This window comes from Neoarius graeffei, chromosome 23 (assembly GCF_027579695.1).
Source record: "Neoarius graeffei isolate fNeoGra1 chromosome 23, fNeoGra1.pri, whole genome shotgun sequence".
NCBI classification, from domain to species: Eukaryota; Metazoa; Chordata; class Actinopteri; order Siluriformes; family Ariidae; genus Neoarius; species Neoarius graeffei.
Window position 1 is genome coordinate 49,745,684 of NC_083591.1, and position 13,139 is coordinate 49,758,822.

General features: G+C 42.9%; 1 protein-coding gene across 5 annotated transcripts in view; it reads left to right on the forward strand.

The window, feature by feature from the left end:
• Positions 1 to 6,088, forward strand: part of LOC132871817 (transcriptional repressor p66-alpha-like) — a 55,667-nt gene extending 49,579 nt beyond the window's left edge. For 3 of the 5 annotated variants that reach the window (XM_060906339.1, XM_060906343.1, XM_060906342.1), the window contains exons 10-12: positions 813 to 1,050; positions 4,103 to 4,899; positions 5,853 to 6,088. In XM_060906339.1, coding sequence (XP_060762322.1) covers positions 813 to 1,050; positions 4,103 to 4,242 — 378 coding nt within the window. In that variant the 3' untranslated portion in view covers positions 4,243 to 4,899; positions 5,853 to 6,088. The remainder of the gene's footprint in view (positions 1 to 812; positions 1,051 to 4,102; positions 4,900 to 5,852) is intronic. The other 2 variants (XM_060906341.1, XM_060906344.1) reach the window with 2 other exon arrangements.
• Positions 6,089 to 13,139: the final 7,051 nt, after the last annotated feature.

Genomic DNA, 13,139 nt, shown 5'->3' on the forward strand with positions numbered 1-13,139 from the left:
TACTGATCGTAAAACAGCTGGACGGTAATGAAGACAGTGTGTCTTTAGACTAAAACAGCTGGACAGTACTGAAGGGGACATGTTGACGGTGTGAAACTTGGGGGGGCAAGAACAATGACAGCATGCCAAATGTGTCCATGAGACACCTAGATAATAATAAAAAGCATGCCAGTACTGACAGTAAAACAGCTGGGTAATAGTGAGGGGACTATATTGACTATACAACAGCTGGACTATCATGAAGGGGATTTATTGATCGAGTAAAACAGCTGGAAAATGGCAATATTTGGACATGCTCATATAGACTACAGCGGCTGAATATCAAAGGGCTTTGTTAATACTGACAATAAAACAGCTGTATAATAGCATGGGAGTGTTGATGTTGATTATGACAGCTGGGTGGTGATGAAGAGGCTATTTTTGATACTGACTGACTGTAAAACAGCTGAACCATAACAAAAAGGGAACATTTGTACTGTAAAACTGGGGGACAGTAGCGAGGAGTGTAAATATTGACTTTTAATACAGCTGGGAACATGCCGACAGTAAAACAGCTGGATCATGGTGAGCGGATTGTCAATGCTGGCACAGGGATTTGAGGACTTAATACTGACTGTAAATCAGCTGGACGATAGCATCAAGTGCTAACACTGACTGACTAAAGTCTATTTCTCTGAACTTTCTTATGAAATGTTAAGAAGGCCAAAATCTAGAAGAGGAGTGTGTATGACAGCATTTGAGATGATAAAAAAAAAAACCTAAAATAATGGAAAGTGTATTATTCCTTTTTTTTTGGTGCGTGTGCCTGTCAGAGTTCTGCTCAGCTGTCCCGCAGTGTTCAGCAGTCAGCAGCGGGCCTGCGTGGTGTCTCCCACTCCTTCTCTCCGGCCTCTCAGCTCCAGAACGCTGTGGCAGCTGCCGCGCTGGTCAGCAGGCCAGGTAAGCATGCTGTGCTTCAGGGGTCAAAGGTCAGCAGCAGCAGTGCCAGCAGCAGGACCTCTAAGACAGTGACCTCCTCCACCTGGAGGAAGCGGAACAACGCAACACCAGGTAGATTGTGAGCCCCCTGTATGGGTCCGACCAAAAAAAAAAGGCAAAAGCCCGCCTCCTCTTCGGCTTCCTCGAACTCCTCTCCCCGTCTCTGTACCATTTCCTCTGTTTCTCTCTCACTCCTGTTGGCCACAGTGGCACTCTGCTACGGTCAGGGGTCAGGTCCAGGCCGAGGGCAGATTTGGATTTCTCATTTAAATAGATGGTAGAAAAGAAGGGCGTCGTGTGTACAGGAACATTTTTCTCAACATGAAATGGATTTGACCCCGATTCTGTGATTTTTGTCGTGGGTTTGAAGCTCAATTAAAGCACTTCTTATCCTGACAAACACACACGTGCGCGCTCCAGCGTAATCTTCTGTTCATCTCTCTCATTCCTCTGGTGTGGGGTTTAAATGTTGGTGTTTCTCCTCAGTTCTGTAGAATCGTGTGTGGTGCAGTGTTAAAGTACCCATGAACTCCTAAAGCAAGATTTTTAACGTTATAGCCTGTCTTTCATGGGTCTGTTTGTCATTTTTTTTCTTTTCTTACTTTTTCCTTTGTATCTCTTTGCATTTTAGTATTTTTCTTTTAATTTTATTCTGTCTTTTTCTATCTGTTTCTGTCTACCTGGTTCTTGTTTATCTCTTTTTTTTTTTTTTTTTTTTTGCCTTTTTCTTTCCCTTAATTATTACAGGGTGGCCGCGGGTCCTTAAAAAGTCTTAAATTTAATTTTCCTAAAATAAGGCCATTAAAAAGTCTTAAATTGTCTTAAATTTCAAACCCCGTGGTCTTAAATTTTCAATCTTAAATTTATGGAGATTTTACTCAGTCATATCGTTAAAATGTGGTACCCTTTGGATGGGGGAAAAAGTTTAATCGTTTTTGATGCTCACAATTATACTGCGCAGGCTCCGAATCCACCGGTTGCTAGACACACGCGTGCTTGACTACCACTCAGTGCCTGATCTGTTGTGTAAAGTCCTATCATGTGAGAGAGAGAGCAGCCCCGCCCCTCTCTGCTCCCTGACTCTCCCTTGATCAACGAAGTCGGCGGGGAATTTGTGGTTATTATCGGTACAAACAGCGCGAATCACAACTTAAATGAGTGCAGTTCAGTTTGACATTATTGTCTGTCTGTTAGATAAACATTTAATTTTATTAAAATCGAAAATTAATATTTAGAGCCTGTGGGCTACAAAAATAAGTCATTAAAGTAGCCGGCTGGACTTAATTGTGTAGTCGGCTGTATGGCCGGCAGCTGGCGCTTGTGGAAAGCCCTGCATTCCGTGCAGAATATAGAACTGAATCAGCTCTGCGCATGCGCCGTGCGGCACAAAAAAATGGCAGCCACCATGAAGGAAGGAGATGCGGAGTTTTCAAACATTTGCTTAAGTGTGAAATCGCAAAATGGTATTCTAGCGAACAACAAAATAGTAAAGATTCAGAAAAACAAATCATTCATTGATCATTTTAATAGTGTAATTTCATCCGAACTAGGCCTAACGCTCGATTTAGAACTACAAAAAGTCCGCGTGTCGGACATTTTAAGTACCTTTGTAAAAGTTTTGCAAATGTTGCAGTCAGCATTTAAAATGCTAACTTAAAGTTTTTGTACAAGTTTCAGTTGATTAAACTGTCATTTTATTAAATGTGTCTGCTTTTGTAATAAAGTACTGAAAGAAAAAGCAAACACAGCATTGCGATTTCTTATCCATCCATTAAAAAAAAAAATCCTTCCCTCCCTACTGAAGTTTTTTTTTTTTTTTTTTTTTTGCTCACCCGGTGGACAGGAAACTGATTTTTTTTTTTTTTTTTTTTTTGCTCACCCGGTGGACAGGAAACTGATTTTTTTTTTTTTTTTTTTTTTTTTTTTTAAGGATGGCCTTGGATTCAAACGTTGTGACTGCATTCTGATTGTCACATAGTTACAAGTTTATCCGATCCTTATATTGTGTTCTGAGTGTGTGAATGCCTGTCAAGGAAAAGAAATGAAGTACTTCTACTAGAATAGTGTTTTCTGGTGAATGTTTACAAGAACAATAAGTTGCATTAAATTTAGTGCTGTCAAGCGATTAAAAGATTTAATCGCGATTATTGTCGCGACTGTCATAGTTAACTCGCGATTAATCGCACATTTTTGTCACATGAAAAACCATTGTAATTCTCTTATCAGCATAAAAAAGTGAATGGGCTTGCTCACCGTTCGAACTACGGGGGTACTCGGGGGAGCCGAGATCCCCTGAAACAGACAGGAGATCCCTTGAAAACATGATTTGGGAAATGTTGGGGGGTCTCTAAAATATTGGCAAAATGATGTTTATTGACATAGTAATCATGTGTAACGGGAAGCATTTGCATATCCGAAGTGAGCGCGCGATGGAGAGCTGCGCTCTGAGACAAGCGCAAGCACACCCCCCCCCCCCCCCCCCCCCCCCCCCCAAGGGAATAAAGGGACCCCCCGAAAATATCGGCATAGTTCGAACACTGGTTGTACCAATTTTTTTTTTTTTTTTTATTGCAGAGCATAACATGTCTTGTCACAGCCACTGCAAAGTGGGGCTGGACCTGCCGATGGGAAAACGAAACTTAAGCCGAGCACCGTGGCTCTTCGGGGGAGGGCAGAGGACTCTGGCTGTGCGGGGCGTGGCATCATGTCACAGAGCGTTAATCTCGCAATAAAAAAAATTATCGCTGTTAAAATTGAGTCAAGTTAACGCGTTAATAACGTGACATTTTTGACAGCACTAATTAAATTATTTAGTTTTTTTTTTTTTTTCAAAAGAGTACGTTTTTGCGTGACTTTAGATTTGGTCTTAATTTTTTTTGGAACATGGTCTTAAAAAGTCTTAAGTCTTAAATTTAACTTGGACAAACCTGTAGACACCCTGTATTAGTTTGGTTGAACTTTGTTCATGGGTACTTTTTTTAATTTAAAAAAAAAAAATCCAGTTGGGTTTTTTTCCCTTCTTTAATTTAATTTTTTTTTTAATTTGCCAAGTTATTTTATGTTCTAGTGTTGTGTTTTGAGGTGTCCATGAATATGCTCCCACCCTTCGTGTGTGTGTTTGCAGGTGTGACTATGGCCTATGTAAACCCCAGCCTGCCTGTGCACAAGTCGTCTTCGTCGTCAGCGGTGGAGCGTCAGAGAGAGTACCTGTTAGACATGATCCCCTCCCGATCCATCTCCCAGACTGCAAACACGTGGAAATAATAACCTGACCACGTGCCACCTTCAGCCGAGCTTTCCTAACGATCACAAACCTCAGTCCTCTTCAAGAGCCTCGCCTGGAATCCTGGAAGAGCTCTAGGAACGGATCTAGAACCTCTGAGATTAGTGTGGGATTATGGAAGAGCTCTAGAGGCTCCAGAGTCTCGCCTTCAATCGTGGAAAATGTGCTGAAGAAAATCTTTCGGCTTCTATCACAGCAGGTTTTCCTCAATCACCTGGCTTCTGATTTTCCTCCCCAAAACTTCATGTATGTGTCTTTTAAGAAAAATAAAGTTTGATCATTGTGCAAGAACAGAGATGTATATTAAAGCAATAGGCTCCGGATCCAGTCACCCTGACCAGTTACTGAAGATGATGAATGGCGGGCGGGGGGGGGAGGAGAAAAAAAAAAATAAACCAAGAAGAAATGAAAAGGTTAAAGGGCTTCCACTCGTGCTTTGCTGCCAGGTTGTAAATGTCAGTAGAGACTCGTGTTTGTAAGCTGAAACATGACGGCGTGACTCGAGTACTCTGTACTCGTGGAGATGATGTGCGGAGAGTCTGCGTGTGTCCTGCCTTTTGAATCCGAGACAGTGAGAAACTGTCTATTCTCAATATGAATCATGGAACTTATATTTCTTTGGAAGAAAAAAAGAACAAGTAAATAGATTTTTCCTTTAAAAAAAAAAAAAAAAAGACTTTAAAAAAAAAAAAAGAGAAATCTTAAGTTACAAACTGAAAGCCAGCAGTGCTACATGAAGAGTCCTTTTTGGCTAAAGGCTGTTTCATTGATTGTAAGTTATATAGCTGATCAAGTCCAAGCTTGACTGGACTTGTCTCTTTAAAGACATTGTGCTTCTAAAAACTTTTTTTTTTTTTTTTTTTTTTTTTAGGTTTGACTCAGTTTGATCATTTTGAGGCTTATTTCAATCTCATTAACGCATCATGACCCGAAACAAGTGCTGAATGTCACTGCTGCAACATGCAGTCCCCGTTTTCTTCTCATAAGTCTGAGGGTGTTCTTGTTTCAAATGTTACTCCCATAATCATTTTATTCGTCTTCATGTTTAACAGTTCACAAAATCAAAAATATTTCATTGTAACTGAACAGTCCTTTAAAGACATTGTGCATGATGGATTGGTGACTTGTTTAATTCCAGTACGCTTGATTTGCGTCTTCATCTTCATGGTCTGTCACTGTTTTGTCCCCCCCGAGGCTTGATCATCGTCACAGTGGTTTCCAGCAGATTAAGGAACATCACTTCGTAATTTTACTGCCTAAACTTTCACACCGAACACCTTTTTATAAAATGGTGAACAACTCCAAAAGCAGTTTCTCCAAACCCTTGATTTAGATTGTGAAACTGGCCTGTGTTTATTAGTAAAATAAACCTTTCCCACAAAATAAAAAAAAAAAAAAAATCACCTAGAGGGCGAAATGGATTTTAGACAACTTTTCTGTTCACAGATAAGACTTTTTTTTTTTTTTTTTTCCCCCTCGTCCTGTAATGTGACTGTTCTGCCATCCGTTTGCCCCGTTTCTGTCTGTTTTAAATCATTGAAGTCTCATATTTACACTTTATATATCACTGCTGTCTTTGCCATTTGTTCAGCTCCCTGACACCTCAGATACGGTTTCAGCCTCCGTGTGGATGCCGTACTGTTCAGCTGATGGGAGACGAAGGCATCCTCAGCATCTCTGCTTGATGATGTCCCGCCGCTCTGTTTCGGGGTTGTATAGCAGTGCTGGCTGCCTCCGGTTCCACTGCCTGTACAAACTCCTGTTCTGATTTGTTAGGTTTACTTTTGTTTCTCAGTTTGAGAAGTAATAAAAGAATTTTAACCCTTGCATATGTATTTATTTATTATTGTGCTTTTTGTGTCTGAAATTTTATTTTATTTTTTTTAAAGGAGAACAGACACAACTATTTATGCATTGTAGGTGGCCTTTGATGAAAATAGGGTGTGGCTGTGCGTCTCTTCTGTTGGGGGTGGAGCTAATTTCCAGGTCAAAAAAATGTAAACGTAAATCTGAAGAGTGAGATCTGTTTCAGTGTCATTTTGGGATCTTTTAAGTTCTCTCTGATCAGTACAGTTTACAACCATAGTGGGTTTTTTTTTAACTTGTTTTTAATGGCCAATTATTTTTACTTTGAAACTACTTCTATAAATTTGGGATTCGATGTTCCCATCGACTGATCTTGACCTGTAACTCTGGACTGGATTTTTTTTTTTTTTTTAATCGAATATGTACAATATTGACTCACTTTTTATACAAAGTTTGGTTACAGTTGTTCTTTCCCTTTGGAAGCACATAATTCACAGAGACTGTCAAAAGTGCCAGTCTAAAGTTTAGACACCCCCTTCTAATTAAATAGCTTTATTTTTATTAAGACATGTCATGTCTTAGAAGAATGATGGATGTCATTTCTCTTTACCAAGTTGAGCGGTTCTTGATATAATACAGATTACCTCAGCTACTGTATTTTTATTAACAGTTTGACCTCAAATGCATTAAGAAGGCAAGAAACTAGTCCACGAATTATTAACTTTTGACTGGCAGGGTGTGGAAGAAAATGTAGATCTCTCTCTGGGTGCTTTGGTTTTCTCCCACAATCCAAAGACCTGAGGATTTAGGCCCTGTCCACACGGCAACGGATTCGGGTGAATCCGATAAAATTGTTTCAGCCTGGCGTCCACACGGCACCGGCGTTTTGGGTGCCCCAAAACGAAATCTTTTGAGAACGGGTTCCAGAGTGGAAAGATCTGGCAACGGCGCCGTTGCGAAGTCGTCTGGATGAGTAGAACGGATTTGTTTACGATGACGTCACAACCACGTGCTTCACGCCAGGTAGAAGTGTAACGAACTCGATGCGAGTTGTCAACAAATCCTATAACTTGGTTCATGAAATGCGCTTACAAAATATTTTCACTGTGAATATTTATTGTGTAATGGTGCAGAGAGTGTGTTAGGGCAGAGTCAATCCCGCCAGCAAAAATAGGGAAAAAAAAGGAGCGATCTCACCTCTTCAGATGTTGGTTTAAGTCCTACAATACATTCCTCAAAAAGGGCGTAGAAGAACAAATTAATCCCTCAACATGTAGCATTCAATTTATTCCGGACCATTAAAGACGCCGCCTTCCGCGTAGAATCATACGTCATCCTCGCCGCCATATTGGATGGGTCAAAGCGGAGAATAAAGATGCCTCATTCATGTGCTGCGTTTAACTGTACCAACAGGTTTGCCGTCCAAACGAGATCACATGGGATTACCTTTCACAGGTGAGACTGGAAAAATACTTTTCATTGCATTTGGTCATTATAATGTAATTTTACGAACAGATTTTTATGACTTTGTGGCTAATATGAAGTCTCGCGCATAATAGTTTATGCGCATGCGTCCTTACTTCTATTGTTCTGGTGTCTCCGAAGGGACCGTCTTACAGCGCACCTAGAGGTGTGGCATGTGTATTGCATCGTTTTCAGCAAGCGTTGCGTTGCCATATGTACCTGATATTTTACTGATCCGTTGCCCATGTGGACGCGATATTTTTTTTTTAATAACATCTCGTTGCCGTTGTCGTGTGGATGTAGCCTAAGGCCAAGTTTACATTAGACCGTATCTGTCTCGTTTTCTTCGCGGATGCACTGTCCGTTTACATTAAAACGCCGGGAAACGGGAATCCGCCAGCGTCCACGTATTCAATCCAGATTGTGTCTGGTCCGGTGCTGTGTAAACATTGAGAATACGTGGATACGCTGTGCTGAGCTCTAGCTGGCGTCTCATTGGACAATGTCACTGTGACATCCACCTTCCTGATTCGCTGGCGTTGGTCATGTGACGCGACTGCTGAAAAACGGCGCGGACTTCCGCCTTGTATCACCTTTCATTAAAGAGTATAAAAGTATGAAAATACTGCAAATACTGATGCAAATACTGCCCATTGTGTAGTTGATTGTCTTTAGGCTTGCCATCCTTCCACTTGCAAGTGGTAAGTGACGCACATACCCGACATGCACTGAGATCACACACACAGCGGCTCAGTCCCGAATCACAGCTTGTGCACTACACTCGCGCACTCTGTGAGCTGCGCAGGGCCGGAGTGTGCACCCTCCAGAGGGCACTCGCTGTTCAGGGCGGAGTGATTTGGAGCGCAGGATGCCTGCGGAGCCGAGCGTATCCGTGTATTGGCGTTGCTGTGTGCACGTGAATCGTGTATTGGTGTTGCTGTGTGCACGCTAATCGTTTTAAAAACGTTAATCTGATGATCCACTGATACGGTCTAATGTAAACCTCACCTTAGTCAACTGCTTCCTCTAAATTGCCCATAGGTGTGAATCTGCATGTGAATGGTTGTTTGTCTCTGTGTTAGCTTTGAGAGGTTGGTGACCTGCCCAGGGTGAACCCCGCCTCTTGTCAGAAATCAGCTGGGATTGGCCCCAGTTTCCCCAACGAGCCTGACCAATAAGTGGTGTAGATGGATGGATGGATATAATAAACAGCCATAGCATTAAAACCACCTGCCTAATATTGTGTAGGTGCCCCTTGTGCTGCCAAAATAGCTCTGATCCATCGAGATCTTGTGTGATCTGCACAAGAGCTCTGAAGGTGTGCTGTGGTGTCTGGCATCAAGACGTGAGAAGCAGATCCTTTAAGTCCTGCAAGTTGCTAGGTAGGGGCTCCATGTCCAGCACGTCCCACAAATGATTTGATCACATTGAGACCAAGTCAACATCTTGAACGATTTGTCATGTTCCTCAAACCATTTCTTAGCTGTTTTTGCAGTGTGGCCGGGCACATCCTGCTGAAAGAAGCCTCTGCCATTAGGGAATACTGTTGCCATGAAGGGGTGTACTTAGTCTGCAATAAAGTTTAGGTAGGTGGTACACGCCAAAGTAACATCTATGTGAATACGAGAACCTATAGTTTCCCAGCAGAACGTTGCCCAGAGTATCACCCTGCCTCCAGTGGCTTACCACCTTCCCCTAGTCCATCCTTTGCAATCTTTTCCCCAGGTAAGTGTGCTTGCACATGCACGCGCTCACACCCCTAACCATCCACATGATGTAAAAGGAAACGTGATTCGTCAGACCAGGCCACCTTCTTTCATTACTCCATAGTCCAGTTCTGATGCTCACATGCCTATTGCAGGTGCTTTCAGCGGTGGACAGGGATTAGGATGGGCACTGAGCGGTCTGTGGCTACGCAGCCCCTCATGCAGCAAGCTGTGATGTGCTGTGTTCTGACACCTTTGTGCTACAGTAACTCTTGTGTGGGATCGGACCAGATAGCCTTTGTTACCCATGCACATCAGTGAACCTTGGGTGCTCATGACCCAGTTGCCAGTTCTCTTTCCAGATGTGTGTACATATTACTAACAGGTGAAGTGAGTAAACTGGTCAGAAGGGCTGGCTCAGTCTTGGACTGTCCTCTGGACTCCATTGAGGTGGTGGGTGAGAGGAGGATGTTAACCAAGCTGACCTCAATCATGGATAACCCCTCTCACCCCCTACACGAGGCTGTGGGGGCTTTAAGCAGCTCTTTTGGTAGTAGACTGCTACACCCACTAGGGCTGGGAATCGATCCGGATTTCCTGGATCGATTCGATTTCGATTCATTAGGTCTCGATCCGATTCGATATCGATTCATGTACATATTGCTGTATTGTCACTTTAAAACTTTTAAATAAAAACTGACCCTATTGACAAACAGCTCCATGTCTGTTTGTGCTTGTATCTGTGTATGTGTAAGAGGGACACACAGAGAGACAAGAGTTCAAGTTTGAAAGAAAGCTTATTTATTTTGGAATGAAACACATCCAGGTTTTATTTGAAGTCTAAATCAAAATTATGACATTTGGTGGCCCTCTTTTAGTTAAATAACATACCCAGGTCTGGGTTTCTGACCACAAAAAAAATAGCTCATCAGTCAAGAAATTATGTTTGACTGATAAGTCTCAGAGTGTAACAAACTATGACATTTGGTGGCCCTCTTCTAGTTAAATAACATACCCAGGTCTGGGTTTCTGAACACACACACAAAAAAAAAAAAGCTCATCAGTCAAGAAATTACTGTCTCGCTTAGATGTTTTCGGCTGGGCAAGACGTAGCGTGGCTCTAACCTCTTTACTAGTAGCCTAAACCCAGCATTTTCGACTACGCTGTAGGGGTGGAGGTCTTTACAAATAAAGATCCCGACTCCCTCTGTAAGGCTCATAGCACGCTTAGACTGTGGGGGAAATTTCACACCAAATGCATTTTCAAGTGCCGTCTGCTTCGCGTCAGGTTTAGCACTAGCTGTCTCGAGGTGGTGCCTGGATAAATGGTTTCTTTAGATTGGTGGTATTGCCCAGATATTTTACTTCTATTTGGCACAACTTGCAAACTGCATTCGTTTTGTCCAGTTCGTCTCTGTCCTCATACCGTTTGAAGCCGAAGTGTTTCCACACATCCGACTTCATCCCCGGCGGTGTTTTTAACCGGGCAGCTTCGTCCATCTTCTTGTTTTCTTTATAAGTTTCGTTTTGCCAGCACCCGCTTTTATAGTGCTCCTTGCGCATTGGAGAAAATAGTCCCTTGCGCGTTCGAGAAAATAGTGTTATCGATTCACATATTGTTCACAATCGATTTGTGATATTCACAAATCGATTCACATGTTGTTGGATCGATATCGTGTTTTTTTCGTGTGAATCGATATCGAATCGTGGATCGATTTTTTTTGACCACAGCTCTAACACCCACAGTCAGCGCTCGAAACTAACGGTGTCCCAGGGACCATAAAAAAATGTCATCGGGGGACAAAATTATCATATCTGGGACAATCCCGGGACAATGGAAAAAATAGATCTCATCTCATTATCTCTAGCCGCTTTATCCTTCTACAGGGTCGCAGGCAAGCTGGAGCCTATCCCAGCTGACTACGGGCGAAAGGCGGGGTACACCCTGGACAAGTCGCCAGGTCATCACAGGGCTGACACATAGACACAGACAACCATTCACACTCACATTCACACCTACGCTCAATTTAGAGTCACCAGTTAACCTAACCTGCATGTCTTTGGACTGTGGGGGAAACCGGAGCACCCGGAGGAAACCCACGCGGACACGGGGAGAACATGCAAACTCCGCACAGAAAGGCCCTCGCCGGCCCCAGGGCTCGAACCCAGGACCTTCTTGCTGTGAGGCGACAGCGCTAACCACTACACCACCGTGCCGCCCGGAAAAAACAGATCTAGAAAAAAAGTTCTACATTAAAGGTGCAGTACGAGATTTTGGAATAACGGTTCCCACAAGCCATATTTTGAAAAGAAACACTCCCACCCCCCGCATCTCCACCCCTCCTCCCCCTTATAAAGCCTGGGAAATTCTGGCTTTATAATGGGTGTCTATTGCGTTACACACCAGCGGAGTTCGTTAAGTTAGAGCGTAGAGAGCTTGGAAAAATAGCTCAAACTTTCTCATTTAAACTGTGTTTTCAGCCCCAATTTTCATTCCACACGCACAATTTTCTCAAAAGTAGTAGCCACACTTGTCCTGATTCACACAATGTGTCTACCTGAGCAGGATTTACAGTTTTTGAATGAGAAGCCTGAAAGTAACGAGAGCACAGCCGCGCAGCCTCATAGACTCCCATTATAAACGTGGCAGAAAAGTCACTCGTTTTTAACTCGCTCTAGTGACCTCATTTTTTACACTACAGACAAAAAAAATTACATCCGTGTGTTCAGGAGAGCCTTGTGGCGCTCACTATGAAAGAATTTTGTGAATATCTCCTTCCGTTTTTGTGTAAATCCCCGTTGTTTGGAGGGAGCGCACTGAGAGAATCCTGCGCTCTGTGTGACACTCTGCTCGCTCTCTCTTAGGCTGCTGGGCCATAGAAGGTTCACGCTGCATGCTGCACGCTACACGCGTGTAAAGAAAAGTGGACAAACGTAGCATGACTTGCTCTGGGCCATAGAACGGCGTTCACGTTGCACGCTGCACACTTCACGCGTGAAGCGTGAAATGAACATGCACACTTTTTTCTAGGCGTGAAGACGGAAATTCCAGTCAATGCATGCGGTCACCGCCGCGCCAGCCAATCAGAACGGGTCTAGGGAGATAACTCTATGCTTTCAGGGGAAAACTTCAGAAAAAATATAATTGAATGGTATAATTGAAAAATAGTTCTTCATCGGGATTGTCAAGCAGATTATAGAATGTTCGGTGAAATTCACCACGGGTTTCTCTCAGAAGGAAGTGTTCTCGGCTCCAAATTCTGTTCCTTTTTCTCTTCCTCTGTCTCAGTAAAAGCAGAATGAGGCAATCGTCGTCATCCGAAGAGTCCATATTGTTGGTTACTCGGTCAAAGTAGAACAGACGCAACACGTGAACATCCAAGCATGAAGTTTAATGGCCCAGGGTCCGGTTCTTCACGTGAACGTGTAGCGTGCAGCGTGAACCTTCTATGGCCGAGCAGCCTTACACACACACAGAAGGGCCGGGCTGGTCGCGGGCTTCAGTCTGATTGACGTGTCAGTATCCAATCATTTTGAGGTGGTACCTCGATATGATTGGATGGCGTTTTTCCTTTATTTTACACTGTAGACTGGATTAAAATATTTCGTTTTTTGGGTCAAACCTTCTATTGTACTGCTTGCAACATGGGTGTGCATTTCATCCATTGATGGTATGGCTGATGGCTTTCAAAACATCTCTGAATGGGGCAACAGGTATATTACATAAAAATGGATAACGGTAATGGTGAAAATGATAAGTTGGCCTTATATATGCCAACAGATATTCAAGGTATAAGTAGATGAAACGAACATAAAAGGGGTCTTATTTTCAGCTAAAGTGTACTGCAGATGTAGGGAGTTGAAACATTTTCTGAATGAGCTAGTTGGCCCCTTTTAAATAA